This window comes from Centroberyx affinis, unplaced genomic scaffold (genome assembly GCF_046629955.1).
Source record: "Centroberyx affinis isolate AG114_WGS23_722 - 3 ecotype Tasmania unplaced genomic scaffold, CSIRO-AGI_Caff_v1 ptg004333l_1, whole genome shotgun sequence".
Lineage (NCBI taxonomy): Eukaryota > Metazoa > Chordata > Actinopteri > Beryciformes > Berycidae > Centroberyx > Centroberyx affinis.
The window spans coordinates 83,153-100,725 of NW_027282039.1; the positions used below are offsets into that span (position 1 = coordinate 83,153).

At 37.6% G+C, this 17,573-nt stretch overlaps 1 protein-coding gene across 2 annotated transcripts in view; it reads right to left on the bottom strand.

Moving 5' to 3' along the window:
• LOC139664620 (glycine receptor subunit alpha-3-like) overlaps positions 1–17,573 on the bottom strand; it is a 69,113-nt gene that overhangs the window by 29,161 nt on the left and 22,379 nt on the right. For both annotated transcript variants that reach the window (XM_071543523.1, XM_071543522.1), the window contains exon 3: positions 2,145–2,368. In XM_071543523.1, the coding sequence (XP_071399624.1) occupies positions 2,145–2,368 (224 nt within the window). The remainder of the gene's footprint in view (positions 1–2,144; positions 2,369–17,573) is intronic.

The window sequence follows — 17,573 nt, forward strand, 5'->3', positions numbered from 1 at the left end:
TCCATGAAAATAGCAATTGCCATTATTAATTCAATATATAACAGTGTAATTAATTTCCATTTGGTTGTTCTGGTATTTATATGTAATCATAAAAAATACATGCTACAGCGCTGTAATTTTCTGAGGTTATTGGCCCAACCAAGACAAAACCTTCATACAGTAGTACCTATACTTAATTATGAAGTCTGCCACTCTGTTTTCATTAAAAACTGTAAAACTAATTAAATCTAACTGGTCCCCCATACTTTGCACAAATTACATGAAAATCATTACAGAGTATCCTTAGACTTGCACAAATGTACTGTGAATGGCTGTTTACTCCATGTCCAATCTTCATGTAAAAAATATACAATATTTTCTTGTCTTCATAGCGGCAACCTACAAAATTCAGACTTCAATCTCAAAAACTGAATTTTTAAAAAATTATTTGAATTCTGCCCTAATGGAAACGGTCCCATGTGCGTGGCCCATTGGATGTTAAATTGAGTCTTGATTTAGCCCATTACCCACTTACCCATTGAACTCATTTGGTTCAGGTAGACATTTTTGGTTGTTTTTATATTTTGTATTTTTATTTCTTTTTTTTTGTCAGGTTTGAGATTGGCCACTACCGTTGTCTGTACATGAGTCTCTTACACTAGAATACCGTAGGGTAAAATGAATGTGTAAAATAATTATTTTGGTTACTCATTTTATTGTGAACTCTCAAATCTGTAACTAATGCTTTTTTCTATTGAGAGCAGTCAGGGAATAAAGATCCCACCTCTAGTCAGTGTGATATTTTGATATAAAAAACAAAATAAAGACGTGCAGCCCATATGACTTGCAGCAATTGTGGTTTGTGCTGCAGTTTGCATGGAAAAAAGACTGAGAACACATTCAGGTTTCTTTTTCTGTGCAACTGGGGATGTAATGTTTCTTCTCCTGATGCTACTGTAATAACATGGTGAAAACCAACAGGTTTATCAATCAGCATACCAGTAAGGAATACACCATAAAATCACTCATCACATGCAACACTACCAATGTTATATAGCTTATATTTTGTAAATGTAATAAATGTAAATGTCGGAAGCTTAAAGACAGACTTAACGAACATAGAAGTAGCATCAGGAGAAGAGACATCACATCCCCAGTTGAATGACACTTAATGACAACAGTCATGAACATTCATAAAGTTCAATTCATGTTCATGTCAGTTGTCATGACATAGTTATGACAGTATTATGTCAGCCTTATTCAACCCCCTTCAAATAAAGTGTTATTGTATATCTTATACCAGGTATTTAAAAAGCAATATCTTCACATTGTAATTGTTGTTTGTGAGGATTAGATCCTTTATGCCAAAATTGTAGAGGTAATTTGTAAGTTGTGTCTGCATATGTGAAATGCTTTGAAGGCTCTTGGTTTGTTGATTCAATGTTGTAAAGAGATTATGTTGAGATGATGAGATCACATGTGTCTTTCCACACACCTGTGATAATAAAGTTTCCCTACATATAGAGCAGTGATTCTCAACCTTTTTCATATCAAGGACCCCTAATTTAGTACACATTTTGGCCACGGACCCCCATTTGATGAGATTTTGTCTCTTGGACCCAAATCTGAGAATTGTTGTATTGTCAGATATGATTTTGTCCAGAATTCCATGACTATCTGTACTGTAGGTAGAGAGATAACAGTGAAACTATGACCAAAACAGTGATTCTTCTACATTCTCTAATTGTGTTAACTTCTTGTAAATGAAATAATGGTGAAGTTTAACAATTCATCAATTTGCTGGGGACCCCCTGGAACCCCCTCAAGGACCCCTGGTGGTCCCCGGACCCCACGTTGAGAACCACTGATATAGAGGAAGAAAATTAGTTACCATTAGACACTGATGAAGGCTGGAGGGCCGACAACGTTCTGTCCATTATGAAATAAATTAAGTGCTGAACAAGGTAACTAACAAACAAACTAACAAAAGTTAACTAAGTAACTAACTATCCATCATGTCTGACCCCAACTTATATGATCTAATAACTGGATACCGCACCGAACAGTCTGAGCGCAGTGGCCGTACTACGACTCCATGCAATCACCTCTCCACCACACCATCTACATACACAAGCTGACAAATCCACACACAACCTCCCCCTTACCTTATAGAATACAAAACATTTCCATTCTTAAATATCCTGAGCAGTTTGTTATCTGTAGTGACTTCATGAAAGTGGGCTCCCTTCTCGTTGGCGAAGAACAGATCGGGTTTCCATATGGAATCTAACATAGAGGGGTCCAAGTCCAGAGAATCATCTGGGTATTCAGCGTAGGCTAGCCTGGGATCATTCCACTGTTGACGGAGGAAGATATTCACACGGTAGTCCTAGAGACACAAAGACAGAGATGGAAAGATCAGACACAGAGAAATTCCCCCAGTGCCGACTATTTATTACTGAGGTTTTACAATGCATTAGATGATGATGATGCAGCTACGGAGCAGACATGTTCTGATAATAGAGCTGTGCAGTTGTCATTTTGAACTAGTCGCTCAAAATGAATTACTCTATTGAGTTTGAGTTTTTTCCTTAGGTTGAACTATTGGTCTTCAAAACTGACACCTGTGTGCCTTATGCATTAATTGTCATTAAATGCTGTATACCTTTTAGCCCAGTAGAGAGCAGGGCATGCTAATTTAGTAGTATTGTGAGGTAATCAATGTAATACTTGCATGTCAATACATGCCGTATCCATTTACATTTTATCAGTGGTTCAAGCACGTAAGGCTGAACCACTATTTTTTTTGCTACTGATTTATTATTAGTACGTCATGCTATTGTTTTGCTACAATGTGTATTGTTTTGCTATTGATTTATTTTTGGTCTCTGTTGTTTTCCTTCCACCGTATCGTAATTTATTGTGAGATGCTACAGATTTGAAATTTTGCACAGTGATTGGAAAAGCATTGCAAATCCTTGTCAAACAAAAGTGGCCTGCAGGGGGTGCTATAATTAAAAGTACAACATTTAAGCCTTTGAAAGTCCATAACTCCCTCACCATGAGTCCGATTGACACAGAACTTGGTGCACATATGCCCCTGAGTGTGCTCTACAAAGTCCACCTAGAGTTTTTTTTTGTGGCTAATTTGCATAATTTGAAAAACAGCTTTTTCCCTAAGGCTTTTTCAGTTTTTCACCTATCAACACCAAACGTGGTACAGAGCCAGAGGGCCTTGAGATACACACCGAGTGCGTTTCATTAGTCGTTTCAACCTGCCCTCATTGACTTCCCCATCTTAAGCTCACATCTTTCAGTTCCGTTACTCTGATAATTCAAGTAAACTTTCTGAGATTGACCCTTCAAGAGCCAAGGGAGCGAGTCAACAACAATGCAGACTTCACAAATGCATCGTACACAGGATGCATTGTGATCATTTCCGGTGCACATACAGGTGATATAGTATATAAATGTAAGTAAACAAACAATGTTTTGAGGATTTAGCCATATCTATGAAATAAACTCATCCGCAATGTTTTATTTCTCATTGCTCTGTGTAATTGTTATTATTTTTTATTATTATTAATTATTAGGCCTGCTTAAGGGCAAGTGTGTTCCATTTACTAATGGAAATCTGAAGATTGGTCGTGATTGGTGAAAGTGGGTGTGGCCTATGATGTAATAACCATGTAATAGCTTGTAAATCAAAGTGCATTTGCACAATCAATACCAAACTTTTTATTTTATTTTATTGGTGAAATAGCATTACAAAATAAAAAAGAGTGACATAGAAGATAAACAAGATAGACATAATGGACAGACATACAGACAATAACATAAAGCAGTTACAATGATGTATGTGATGATATGATAAGAGTCCGGGAGCAGAGATTACAGGTTGGCATGTGAAGCAGGGAGTGTGGTATGTGTGGCGGAGAGAAAGAAACAGACAGTGTTAATGTTGTAGTGATAATAAATATATGATGTAACAGCAATATCATTATAATAACATTAATAAAATAATATGATAATAATATAATAATACTATCACCATCATCATAATATAATAATATAATATAATATAATATAATATATAAATGACACGTTAGTCCTAAATGTAGTCCAGTAGATTACTATAAAGAACAAGGTCTATCAATTGTTTGTGTGTGTGTGTGTGTGTGTGTGTGTGTGCGTTGGGACATCATTTTCATCACTATGTACACTGATCTCTTCGTTCAAAATGTTTGAAATTGTTGACATTGTGCTATTGTATGACTAGTCAAATTGCAAAGGTGCAGGTTTCAATTTAAGTGGTTTCAGTAGGGACTAACTGCAAACCTCATGACATAATTTCTCTCTGTGTAGACAGATAAACTAAAGCTCCAGTAAAAACACTACTCGGCATACAGATAGAGAATTAAGAGGGATAGAGAGACTGACTGAATAAATTAAAGAGAGGGAGAGAAAGAGAGAGAGTCAAACAGCAGTAAATCTGTTCAACATAAATAGCGTGTAGAGACCAGAGTGAACCAACCTGGTAAACAGCCAAAGATAAAACTCATGCTACCAAACACTGGCTCTAATCCCACTGTGTGCATGTGAGTGAGTGTGTGTGTGTGTGTGTAACCGGGCATTCAAAATTAACTCTTTTTTTTCCCTTGTTACTTCCTAACAGTGATGTGTGGCAAATAAAAGGCAGGATTAAAGCAAGATTAACAAATGTATATCACAGTACGTAAATAAAAAAGGATGATCACAAATGTTTTTTTCCTGTCCACAAATGCCACTCCCACACTTGTCAAACAATTCCAAATATATATTTCCAAGTCCACCGCTCTTCTATTTGTGCCAGGCACGGGCTGATTCAGTGTAAAATTGTCCATAGGGTACACTGGACCCGGTGCAGGCTGCCTAGAATCTATCCAGATATTGACCCAATATGTAATCGTTGCCACAGAGTCTCTGCTGATCTTCTGCACATGTTCTGGTCCTATCCTTCCATAAATACATCCTGGGACTCCTGGGTTTTTGACACTCTTTCTCAAGTCTTTTCTACCCCTATTTCACCGTCTCTTTTTGCTGCTCCGTTCAGGGTCTTGCCAGTAGACTCTCCACTCTTTGTCTACCAACTTGACTTTCTGGCATTTTTAACTCTACTGGCTAGGCGCCTAATATTGCTAAATTGGAAAAGTGCTGCTCCACCAACACATACACACTGGATAGCCGACATACTCCACTTTGTGAAGTTACAAAGTTACAAAGTTTGATTGCTAGCTAGATATCTCAAAAGTTACCAATGGATTTGGCTACAATTTGGTGGACAGATAGCCCTTGGCCCAAGGATCGGTTGATAAGAATTTGGTGGTGATCTGGAATTTCTGTCATTAGACAATTATCATTTTTTAGCCAGAACAATTATCAAGTGCTGACTTGACTTTCAAGTTGGCTGCTAAACTGCATTGCATTCAGGTGCTCCAGGTAAATCACACCCAGAAGAGAAATGATAAACAAACATAAACTGTTGTGGCTGCAGATTTGCAAGTTCAGGGTGCAACTTTGCAAGCAGAATTCAGCATTGGTGGACATTTGTGCTCTACCAAGTCCCTTGTAGTTTGCCTTGCTAAACTTAAACATTCCATTACTTATCTAGTGATAATAAAATATATTATTATTTTTAACTGTACTGGGCTAGTAATCATTTGTACGGGCTAGTGCAAAATTTCACCCTATAGTAGGCCAGTGGGATAGGGCCCAAAATCCTTAAGTTTCCACCTCTGATGTAAATCATCATAATCTGGGCCACAGGTTATATAACATTTAGCTAGTTAGTAACCATAAACCTGAAAATACTAGACATATAGTGATCCTAGCTATTATATGGATGGACATCTATTTTATAGTCTATTTGAATTTAAGCATTTATAAGAATTTACATGTAGGCTATACACAAGTCCATATTTTTAGCATATGCTAAATATTTTTTAGCATATATTTAGCATATTTTTAATTCATTCATTTATTCACTCACTTACTCACTCATGGTTAGCCTATCTGCCCCTACTGGCCATTAGGAGGCATAGCACACAGGATGCTGAGAATCACCATTTGGTCTGTAATACTACAAAACTGTGTAGGATGCGTCACATCTATGACTGTGTCTTTGTTATAGTATGCCTCTAGAAACAATGTGTTGTTGTCATCATGTTCATTTTTCCTATTCACAAAACGCTAGCAGCAGACATTGGGAATGGAATCTAAGAGAACGCTGGATGCTCTCCGGTTGCTGCCATCAGACGCAACACAACATAGGCAGTAGAAGGGTAAATTGGCTTCAGTTAGTCTTCACTCAATGGCTGATGCCCAATGGCTCCAGTGTAGCTTAGCCGTTACAGTATTGTTTGCCACGAAACATTAAAATGCATCCAGCAGGAAACTTTTGTCTTGTCAGATGTTTTCAAAGCAGGTATCCAGTGTGGTGTTGTTGCCCTAATCCTCAGTACCAGTTTCATCTTCATAACTACTGTAACGGATTATAGTTGGCAAGTTTCAAACCAGAAACCTGAACAACTGAGTTAAACTGTGCACCAAATTTCATGAAATTCCAACCACCAATTTAAAAGATATACATTTTTTGAATTTATGCTGCCAATTATAGAATCACCTAAAGTAGCTGAACAATTTAAAGTTTGAATTGAGTTGCTAGTTTAAGGTATGTAAGAGTTATAAGGGTTTATAAGGGTATATTTATAAGGGCTATTCTTTTTGCATACGAATTAAGATAAATAAATAAACAAACAAATACATAAATAATTAACAAGAACAACAATGCTAGCACATACATACTTGTGTAGCATCAGATCAAAATTTCTCATTAGAAAGAGGGCTTCCCATAGACAACCAGTATAATATTGATCAATTAAAATAAATATGTAATTAATCAATTTGCATCATATCCATCATATCAGGTGGACCACACTGACTTGACCATATTCATATATTTTAAACAAAAGACAATATTGCCACCATATATCAGTCTAACCCTAGTTATTACTACCAACCTGTTCTATGACATGTCAATTGCTATATGATACTGCTATAGTTTTCTGTCCTGTTATGACAGTAAAGCATTCATTTATGCAATAAAGCATAAAGTTGAAGAGTGTTGGTGATGGGTCGAGGTTATGTCACCCACCTCTCTGTCTCTGAGAGGAAAACAGGAGAGGATGAATGGAGAGACAGATGGTCAGAAGAGAAGGGTTTTAATCCTAATGTGACATATGGCCCATGTAGACCTCTCTCTCTCTCTCTCTCTCTCTCTCTCTCTCTCTCTCTCTCTTCATTTCTCTGTCTCTCTACCTCTCTCTCTGTACCACAACCTCTGCATTTGTACTGACCTCTCTCTCACCACAGTATTATTCCCTGTCAGCTCACATTGGCTGTAATCAATCAAGGCCAGAATTTTGAGTCTAAAGTCATTATGAGATAACATTAGATGAAACTTTAAAGGAATGATGTTTTTGCTATTTTTTTTTGCTATTCTCTGTGGTTGATTGATAATACAGTAGTAATTCAACCTATGGCCAGTTCATAGAAGCTTTGACATTTGCTGTTCTAAACCCCCAGGGACACATGTATGAAGGTTTGTGTAGAATCCCCACTAAAAAGATACATACAAATCTTTCTGCGTTTCTCCTAACAGACTTTTTTTTTCACCTTGTTTCTCATTCTTAATCACAATGTGAGGAAAATCATCATGGAATTGTGCACACATGAACAGGCTTAGTGTCCACCCCACAATCACCCATAACTGGATAGAAAAACGGCCATAATTAACCTGTGCAGCATATAAATTGTCTTGTTCATTTTTTCATTTTACACTGAGAGACATAAGTATTTCCTGTTGTTGACCCCCCTGAGCACCTAAAACCGTGCCAGTCATTTCACACCTAGCTATGAAGTCACCTACTATAAAACCAAGTGCAGCCATTGTTCCATGGGGCTCTTTTTCTCCTGCTGGCTTCCCAGAGGGGAACACGTAAAGCAGCTCAAGGCCTGTACTGTCATGTTTGCTCCATACGGAGTGAATATGTCCAGCCTATCCTCTTTTCCCTGCAGCAGGAAACTGCAGATGTGAAAAGAAATGCCCTTGCTAACAAAGCAGAGCGACCCGAACCAGGACAGAACCAGAGGCCTATACCAGAAGCCTATCCTGTCTTCCCTGCAGATCAAGTTGCACATGTGAAAGGAAACAAAAAATGCACCGAGATTGCATGAAACACTCTCTCTCTCTCTCTCCTCCTCCACAAGTTGGATCACAAAACATTCTTTGAACCACGCACAATGCAACTAACCAAAGGACTCCAAATAAGGTTGTAACAACTGGGCATGTACCGTAGCAATATCAGATAATAACAGATTTATGTTTAATGAAGTGAATGTAAACTGTTTGCTAATGTTAAATTGTTGTGTTTTTATTTACAAACTGTCGATCTGTTAACACAAAATATTAGGATAAATACACAAACTTATGGTTTGCATGTATTTTACCTCCACTAAAAGGTAAAATACAAATATGACTACTACGACTACTGATCTGACTTCATGATCTCATAATATCAAAGAATATATCATTATTGGATCAACGAAAGGATGCGCCTACCCAGTATTTGTGGTGCTAAACCAAAGTCATATACTGTAGTTCCAACATCACACACCCAAAAGTAAACAGGTAGCACACACAGATCTTCAGGACGAAGTTGACTAATCTTGATTTCGCCAATTTATTTTGGCCATATCAACAAACATGCTAACATGCTAAAGTTTCGGCCTATTGGCCTTCATCAGAGCATGGAACAAAATCTAAAATCATACACCAAAAGCTATAAACCAACTAAAAACCAACTAAGTGCAGTGTCCTTGATGCCAACCCAGGTGTTAAGACGGTCAATTGAAATGGCTGTCATCTACTGTGTCAAAGGCTGCACTTAGGTCTAAAAGAATTAAAATTGCACTTTCCCCCCTATCAGCTGCTAAAAGGAGGTCATTGGTTACCTTGAGGAGGGCAGTTTCTATACTATGTAAAGCTCTATTATATTTTCCCAAAGATGTTATTATGACACATAAAAGCTAAAAGCTGGGTTGAAACAACTTTCTCTAAAACCTTTGATAAAAATGGAAGTTTAGAAATGGGCCTAAAATTGTTAAGAGCAGAGGGATCAAGGTTAGGTTTCTTTAAAAGAGGTTGGACCACAGCATGATTAAAAACAGAAGGAAAAATGCCTTTCTCTAACGAGCTATTAATAATTTATAAAATACTGGGTCCAACTGTGTCAATAACCTCTTTAAGGAATGTAGTGGGGATAATATCAAGGCTGCACATAGTTGATTTCATGTGGGATATAGTTTCAAATAAAAATGTCAGTGATACAGGTTCAAAATTGCTAAAATAACTATGGATATCCCTATTGGCATGTATAACTTGGGGGGGTGGGGGGGGGGGTTTGCTGTCTTATATGCTCAACTTTATTCATATTTATTCATGTCTGGTGCATCGGTAAAATGACGGGGAGGGGGTGATGACGGAGTCTATTACATTGAATACAATTCTGGGGTTAAAATGGTTTGCTGCAATCAGGTTAGAGAAGAAGTTTGCTCTTGCTTCTTTAACTGCCTTTTGATCATTGTGCATTGCGTCTTTCCAGATCTCATAAAATACATGTAAACCAGTCTTCTTCCGTTTCCGTTCCTTTCTCCTAAAGTCTCTCTTTAATTTTTGGGTGGATTCATTTAGCCAGAGCTGCGATGTTTTCTTTGACTTTTTGTCTTTGTAGGGGGCGACAGAGGGAGACCTCTGTGTTAAAATCTGTATCAAAGGCAGTTAAAGGCAAAGCAGCAGCAGTAAAAAACCTGCTAGCAGACATAAGTCAGTAGCAAAAGGGGGGGGGGGGTAGACATGTATGTTAAAATCACCTAAAATCAGAATTTTGTTATATTTTGACATAAGATGAGATAACAACTCAGCAAACTCTTGGATAAAAGCATTGTTTGGCCTGGGCGGTCTGTATATTATTAAAATCATCACCGGATCTTTAAAATTTAACATAAAACCAAGATGTTCAAATGATGTAAAACTACTATGTAAAATTGAAGTGCATCCTTTCTGTAAATAACAGCAAATATTAATTAAAACCATCCAGCTCTGATGTCATTTGTTCCGATGTAGATGATCATGGCCGTATCACAATGTGTGTTTGTAACTGCAAAGATTAATCTATGCTGACAAAAATTATTTTTGCTGGAACATGTTTTAGTAACAAATAGATTGAGCTAGCTTTATTAAGTTTGGAAGCTAGCTCTGTTTTTGCTGGAAGAACAGCGCCCTCTTCCTGTTTTGTGCCTTTTTTTTTTTTTTTTTTTTTGCACTTGCTTCGCACTTATGCACTGCTGCACTTCTTTTAAAATGTTGTATTTTACTTGATTTTATACATTCTATGTACTCTATTTCTTAACTTTATTTTTATTATTATTATTGTTCAGTGGGTTTTATTTTCCATCTTATGTTATGCTCATTCTATGTCTATTTTCATGCATGTAATTTCTTTGTTGTAAAGCATTTGAGCTGCATTTCTTGTATGAAAGGTGCTATACAAATAAAGTTTATTATTATATTATTATTATTATTATTATTAAAAATAGTATAAGTAAAATAATAGTAGTAGTATAATAGTAAAATGCAGGGTAGAGGCCGGTAGAGGCTGCCGTCTTCTCAGTGATGATGTCTTTTGTTTACGTTAATTATACTAATGTTTCAAAATGAATGTGGTACTGATTTATTAATGGTAAAATGACACATGTGCCACCCACAAGTTGAAATGAATGACAGTTATGAAAATAAATTACCTACAGCATTATGAGGGTGTGCAAAATAATAGCAGTAGAGGAAATTAAAACTCAATAAAAGCATGTATATGAAAATGTTCCACAATATATGCAGTATGAAATAAGATTGAGATATATGCAACATATACACATGAGAGTGAAAATAGGAATATGAGGAAAACAAACTACTCTGATCAGCCTCTTGTCTGGTTTAAAATTTGGTGTAACAAAAAAAGCTTGAAATATAGACAACAGCTTCAGTAGTGCAGAAAGAGACTGGAAAAGAAATCAGACAGACAAAGGGATATGATAAGGCATTCATCTAAGGCAGTGGTTCTCAACGTGGGGTCCGGGGACCACCAGGGGTCCTTGAGGGCATCCCAGGGGGTCCCCAGCAAATTGATGAATCATTAAACTTCATTATTTAATTTACAAGAACAATTATAGAATGTAGGAGAATGACTATTTTGATCATAGGTTCACTGTTATCTCTGTCCCTACAATACAGATAGTCATGGAGTTCTGGACAAAATCATACCTAACAATAACAATATTCTCAGATTTGGGTCCGAGGGACAAAATCACATCAAATGGGGGTCTGTGGCCCTAATGTGGACTAAATTAGGGGTCCTTGATATGAAAAAGGTTGAGAACCACTGATCTAAGGAACAATTTGTGTCAGATTTAGTCAGCCCATCGCTCAGTAAACACACACACATACAGTCATTAAACATTAATTTCTGTCCAAATAAATAATAAAAGTCAAATGACAGTAATATTGAAGATGCAGACATTTCCCATGGCTTGACAAGTTCTTGTCTGACAAACACACACACACAAATACACAAGATACAAACAGACAAAGAGTATTCGTCAGAACAATTCCCAGTGGAGCAGAAACCACTTAGACCTTGTCTCTTCAATCATCCATCCATCCATCCATCTTTAGAGAAAGCTTGACTGATCACATCCCATTTTGCTTTACTGATTATGCAGGAGAGAGACCGTGTGTGATACACAGAGAGAGATTATGTAGTAAAGCATCAGAAAAGGGGGTAGGGGGGTGGGGTTTTGGATCAAAGCTGTCAATACCTGCTATTTACTATCTTTAAGTTGGACCATTTTCATGTCAAGAAATTGACAAAACATGACATGTATTCATTGGTATCCCCAGAATTGTATTCTTGTAAAGGTGGAAAAGCCATGTATCAGGAAACCCATACATTTGTTGTGTGTGCAGCCTGCACTGACTTCATGTCACTTTAAAGTATTTGCTGTCAGAGTCACTTAATGTCCTCACGGCAAATCTGCTATTCCTGTCTGGCTGTCTGTCTCGTCCTGCCTCTCTCTATTGCCGTCTGCCTCTCTCTCTTTCTCTGCCTCACTCTCTTTTTGTCAATGTGTGTTCCTGTCTTGTTGAGGTTTGAAGCCTCTCCTCTTTTTCTTTCTTCGTCTTTTTTTTCCTTCTGCCTCTCTGGTAGATGCTATTAACCAATGCCTCCGAATAACTTCCGAGATAAAGAAGCCACTGGTCAAAAGTAGTTCAACACAAAGATCTCTCTCTCTCTCAGTGAATGGCTCCAGTCACCCAGCCTGGTCTCATGAAATTTTGTGAAATAAGTACAAGCGTGTTCCGTGCACAAAAAGTTCGACAAATCGGGTTTCCTCACCAGGAAAGGATGATGCGGAGGAGACACGACTTGAAACATGCAGTGGTTTGACATTGAAATAGTGGGTGGAAATAATGGTGTGGAGGTCAGGGTGCTAGATGGGCGGATACATTTACCTTCAATGTTGACAAGCCGGGTAAGTTTTAAGAGACACTTTTGGAGTCTCTTGAGTTTTGATTGGTCCTGTGTGGAGAAGATTTCCCACCAGTGACCATACTGACCAGAATTGAATTATAGGACAAATATATGACCTCTCAGCTAGGGGTGTATGGGATGCTCTTCTATAGCTGATAGCACGGATGGATTTTTCCATTTAAATGCATTTTCATGCCAAAATTTTTATATTCAGTGTTGTGTTTGTTATTCCTTAATAGAAATTATTTGATATTAAAGTTGTTACGGTAGTATTTTTCAGAATTATAATTACAGTGAAAAAAGCGCTACTACACAATTTGACAAACTTCTACTGTATTTGCAAATTACTAAAGACAACAACTGAGTCTACTGAAAATGGAAATTTTATTACCAATATGGGTTACAAGAGTAACAACATCCACAGATTTAATACTGGAAATAGTAACTTTGTTACCAATATGGGTGACAAGATTAACAACTTCAACAGATGTAATTGTCATCAGAACTGCTGCAAACCTTCAAGCTGTTAAATACTCCAGGTAAATGATCACATCAAACAGGTAAAGCAGGTAGAATCTCCAATACTTGCTTCTTTACTTTTTTGTGAGCTCTTCACTTTGTCATTTTTGCATGGAATTGCAGCCCTGGTTTTGATTGTGAACAATTGCACATGCTGCATCCTCTCTTCTCTCCCCGCATCTCCTCATCAATCCTCATTAGATCAGAAGGCAAGAGTGCCTCCTCCTCCTCTGCCTTCTATTCTCATGGGTTTTAAGGAGATGAAGAGAAAGAAGAGATGGTGTATTGGATGCAACCGCTCACAATCACAACCAGTGCTGTAATTCTGCACAAAAATGACAAAGTGAAGAACACAAATATAAAGCAGCACCATAAATATCTTATGAAAAATATAAAACATTTGTCTCACTATCTATTCCTTGAGCATTACAAATAGAAATGGCAGGAATAAAACTGGCAAGAGTCTTTTTTCTAAACGTCACATGGTAAACCCCTGTCTTCACCTATTAAAACTTTCCAATTGTGCAACACCTAAGGTAAAAAGATCAGACCACACTAGTAAGATCTAAATTGTACATGCTGCATCCTCTCTTCTCTCCCCTTATCTCCTCTTAAAACTCATTAGATTACAATAAGAAAAAAAGAGTGCCTCCTCCTCTGCCCTATACTCTCATTGGTGTTAAGGAGATGAGTAGAAAGAAGAGATGGTGCAATGTATGCAATTGTTCACAATCAAAACCAGGGCTGAAAATCCTTAAGAGGCCAGACCAGTGAAGAACTTACATAAAAACTTACATTAAAAATAAAGCAGCACCTTGAACAGATTACAACAATAAACTAGAAAAGGTTACATTTTCTGAAGAAAATTTGTGGGCTTGCTTCAGCAAGACAGGTTGAAGACAGTTGAATTGATGACAAAGTGTTTAAATGTCTGTACATTTTGAGTATTTTGATCTGGTGTTTGAAGAAGTAGCTGAAGTTATAGTTGTAGTAGTAGCAGTAGAAAGAGTAAAAGACTGAAAGCCAGTGTAAGTCTATAAACCAGCTAGAGTGGAGTAGAGAGACTGCTGACTGTAGTAGCTGCAGTAGTAGTAGTAGTACAGCACTAGAAGTTTCACTGTTTGAAGTAGTTAAAATGTGTAACTGAACAGTAGTAGGAACACTACTACTAGACAGTAGTATTAGAAGTAGAAGTAGTAGTAGTAGCAGTATTAGAAATAGTAGTAGTAGCAGCAGTAGTAGTAGTATTAGTAGCACTATCATTGGCACTAGGTCACAGAAAGCCAAATAAAGAGATAGAGTTGTGTGTGTATCTTACACAGTGAAAATACACTAGATGGTCATATTGACCACAGAAAATGAAAAACATTTGAAAACCTAAGACACTGTTTAACCAGTTAATTCCATGCACAAAATGCAATCACACTGTAACACAAAAGTCATTCAACACTTAAGTAAACATTGTCCAGGATTCAGCAACAACAGTGCTCCCACAGAGGCATAGCCTGCTATTCATTCGTTACTTGAACCCCATCTACCCAAAGGTCCCTGTACTGGGATCCCAATGGCGCATTGAGGAAGAGTCGCTGTGAAAAGTTGAATTATTCTTATCGATGAAATGAGTGTTATACTGTTTTGAAAACAGGTGTAAGCATTCAGAGCTTGAGCTTTCAGAATCTGTAAACCAATTGTATTTTGTCCAAACTATGTCTGATTACAAAGAGCTTTAATTTTTAATAATAACGTGGTAAAAATATAGACTTAGTAAATATAAGCGCCAGTTGCGTTCAAAGGCACTGGGATACTTTTCTCATCACTCTACAACAACGGTATCGAACAAAATTAGAGATTCCCAGCTTTCCAACGACGCCAAACGCATCACAAAGACAACAGCCTCAGGGATACAGCAGTCCAGTCAGACAGAAAGCCTATGTGGGGAATTCATGGTCTTTGTCGCCATCTGCTGGCTGTATCGAAGCACTGACATGAACAGCAACAACGTTTATTTTACCTGAGGAATCACAATTAAAATGTTAAAATGTTAAGTTAAAATGGAAAAATATCAAAGGGATTAGGACTATACATCAGTCCATGATGAATATTTATAACACCAACAGGAATACAGAAAAGAAACAAAGTGACCATGATGGGATCATTGTCAACTGTTGTCTGGACTACAGGCTTTTCCTTGCAAGCAAAGACACCAACCTCATCAGCATTACAGCTCATGTCTGCATCCATGGCAGAATAATAGTCTTAATGCATCTATACTGACCTCTGTGTGAAGAAATTCAAAATCTTTTACAAAAAAGACACATCTGCTAGCTCAATCTAGTTGTAACAAAACATTCAGCCATAAAAATATTTTTTTTTTATCACATATATAGGAGTAGTAGTAGTAGTGGTAGTAGTAGTAGTAATAGAGGTAGAAGTAGAATCATTCATTGTACATGTAATGGTAATTACACTCTGTGTGTGTGTGTGTGTGTGTGTGTGTGTCTGCCTTTTTAAAGGTTGTAGTATTATGGGTTGTAGTAAAAGTAGCAGTTGTAATTAATATCAGGAGTAGAAGTAATACAACTAGCAATAGTAGTAGTATTTGGACTATCAGTATTCCACCACCAAGCTTCAAGCTTGGTGGTGTCAGAAGATAATGTTACCCACTGGATTTCAACCCACAATCTTCTGTGTTGCAAGCCTTAGGCTACTGAGTCCATTGGGTGGCATTGTGCTGCCTCTCTCCCTGTCTCCCACCAGTCACCAGGTGTTCTGGATCATTTAATCACACACAGGAAAAAAGGCTGTGTGGAGACTGAGAATTTATTTTGAAAGCGGAATACTCTGAAACAAACATCCATAGGTCAACAACTACACATGCTATCACATAGACATTTACATTGTCAGAGAGAGGAGAAGTAGCAGAACAGTTTGATATGTGATATGTATGTCTACTGTTATAATTGTGGAAATGACTACAGTTAAAAGGAAAAAATCTGTTGTCTTTACATATTGGGAGAGAGAGGAAGTATGTCAACATTTTGATGTATAATATGTGCATGTAGTGTGAAAATTGTGGGAACTATTACAGATCAAATATTGTATTTGCAGAATGAAAAATCGGCAGAAACAAGGCAAAATGACTGTTTTGAAGTGTTGAACAAACGTCTCTGATTCAAAAACTACAAACGCTATCACTTAGACAAAAGAGAAGAGTATTGTAAAGTAAAAGTACAGTTTTGCACTAGTGTTAAACAAATGTTCGTAACTCAAAAACTCTAAACTCTATGACTTATGATATTGGCATTTGAGTGGCACAAGAAGTAGCAGAACAGTTTGATGTGTAAAATGTGTATGTAGGGTGAAAAATTAGGGGGCTACCACAGTTTCAAAACTTGGAATATTCAGTAAAAATCATAGCCTCTAGAGTTCCCAGAGTGTGCCACTCTAGCAGGCTGAACATTCAGTTCAGCTTCCTCATGGCGACGCTCTTCGTTAGCTGACTCCTTCAGGAACTCCAGCCCTGGGTTGGCTCTTCGCTTCTTCTTCTGTGGAGAAGGTGTAGCAGGAGCAGAGGGAGCTGTGGCATCAGGGGCGGCAGGAGCTGTGGTGGGGGTGTCTGGCTCAGCACCTGGGATCTCCTGTAAGACACCACAAAGAAAGATATCTGTTAAAATCTTCCTAGTATTTAACATAAATAGTTCATATTAACCATCTCCCTTCATACAAACCTCGTCTGGCTCAGCTTCTATGGTGGGGGTCTCTGCAACAAAAGAGGCCACAATCATGGGAGGGTTCATGCATGGTCTCTTTCCCAACACCTCATCCATTTCTTTGTAAAACTGGCAGGTAGCAGCCGTTGTTTCACCCTGCTCTGTTCCGGACCCTGATTTGGGATATTTGAGTTCCTGCAATATATGACACAACCAACACAGAAAATAGCATTGAAAATACATAACTTTACTGGCACTCAGTAGCACTGCAGTGTTGCATATTCAACTTACCTTGTATTTCTTTTTTAGGTTTTCCCATTTCTTTGACACTTGTTTGTAGGTTATTTTTCCCTCTAGGCCCAATTCTTTGATAAGTACCCTAAACAGAAAAAAGGTGCAGTTTCTGTCACTGCAATTTGTACTTTTAAGCAATGTAAATGAAGTACTACTATCTAGCTAAAGTATTGTTTACTCACTCCCAGAGTTGCTTGGACGAATGCTTCTTCTTTAAGAACTGGCTGTCCCTCTCAGACCAAATGTTTTTGAGCAGTCTAGTCTGCTCGGGGGTCCCGACAACATAAAAAGGCCTATTTAACACAATAATATATAGAAAACCTGTTAAAAAATTAGCTAGCCTCCAGTCAGCTACCACTGGGCTAACGTTACTGAGGTTGCCTATCTA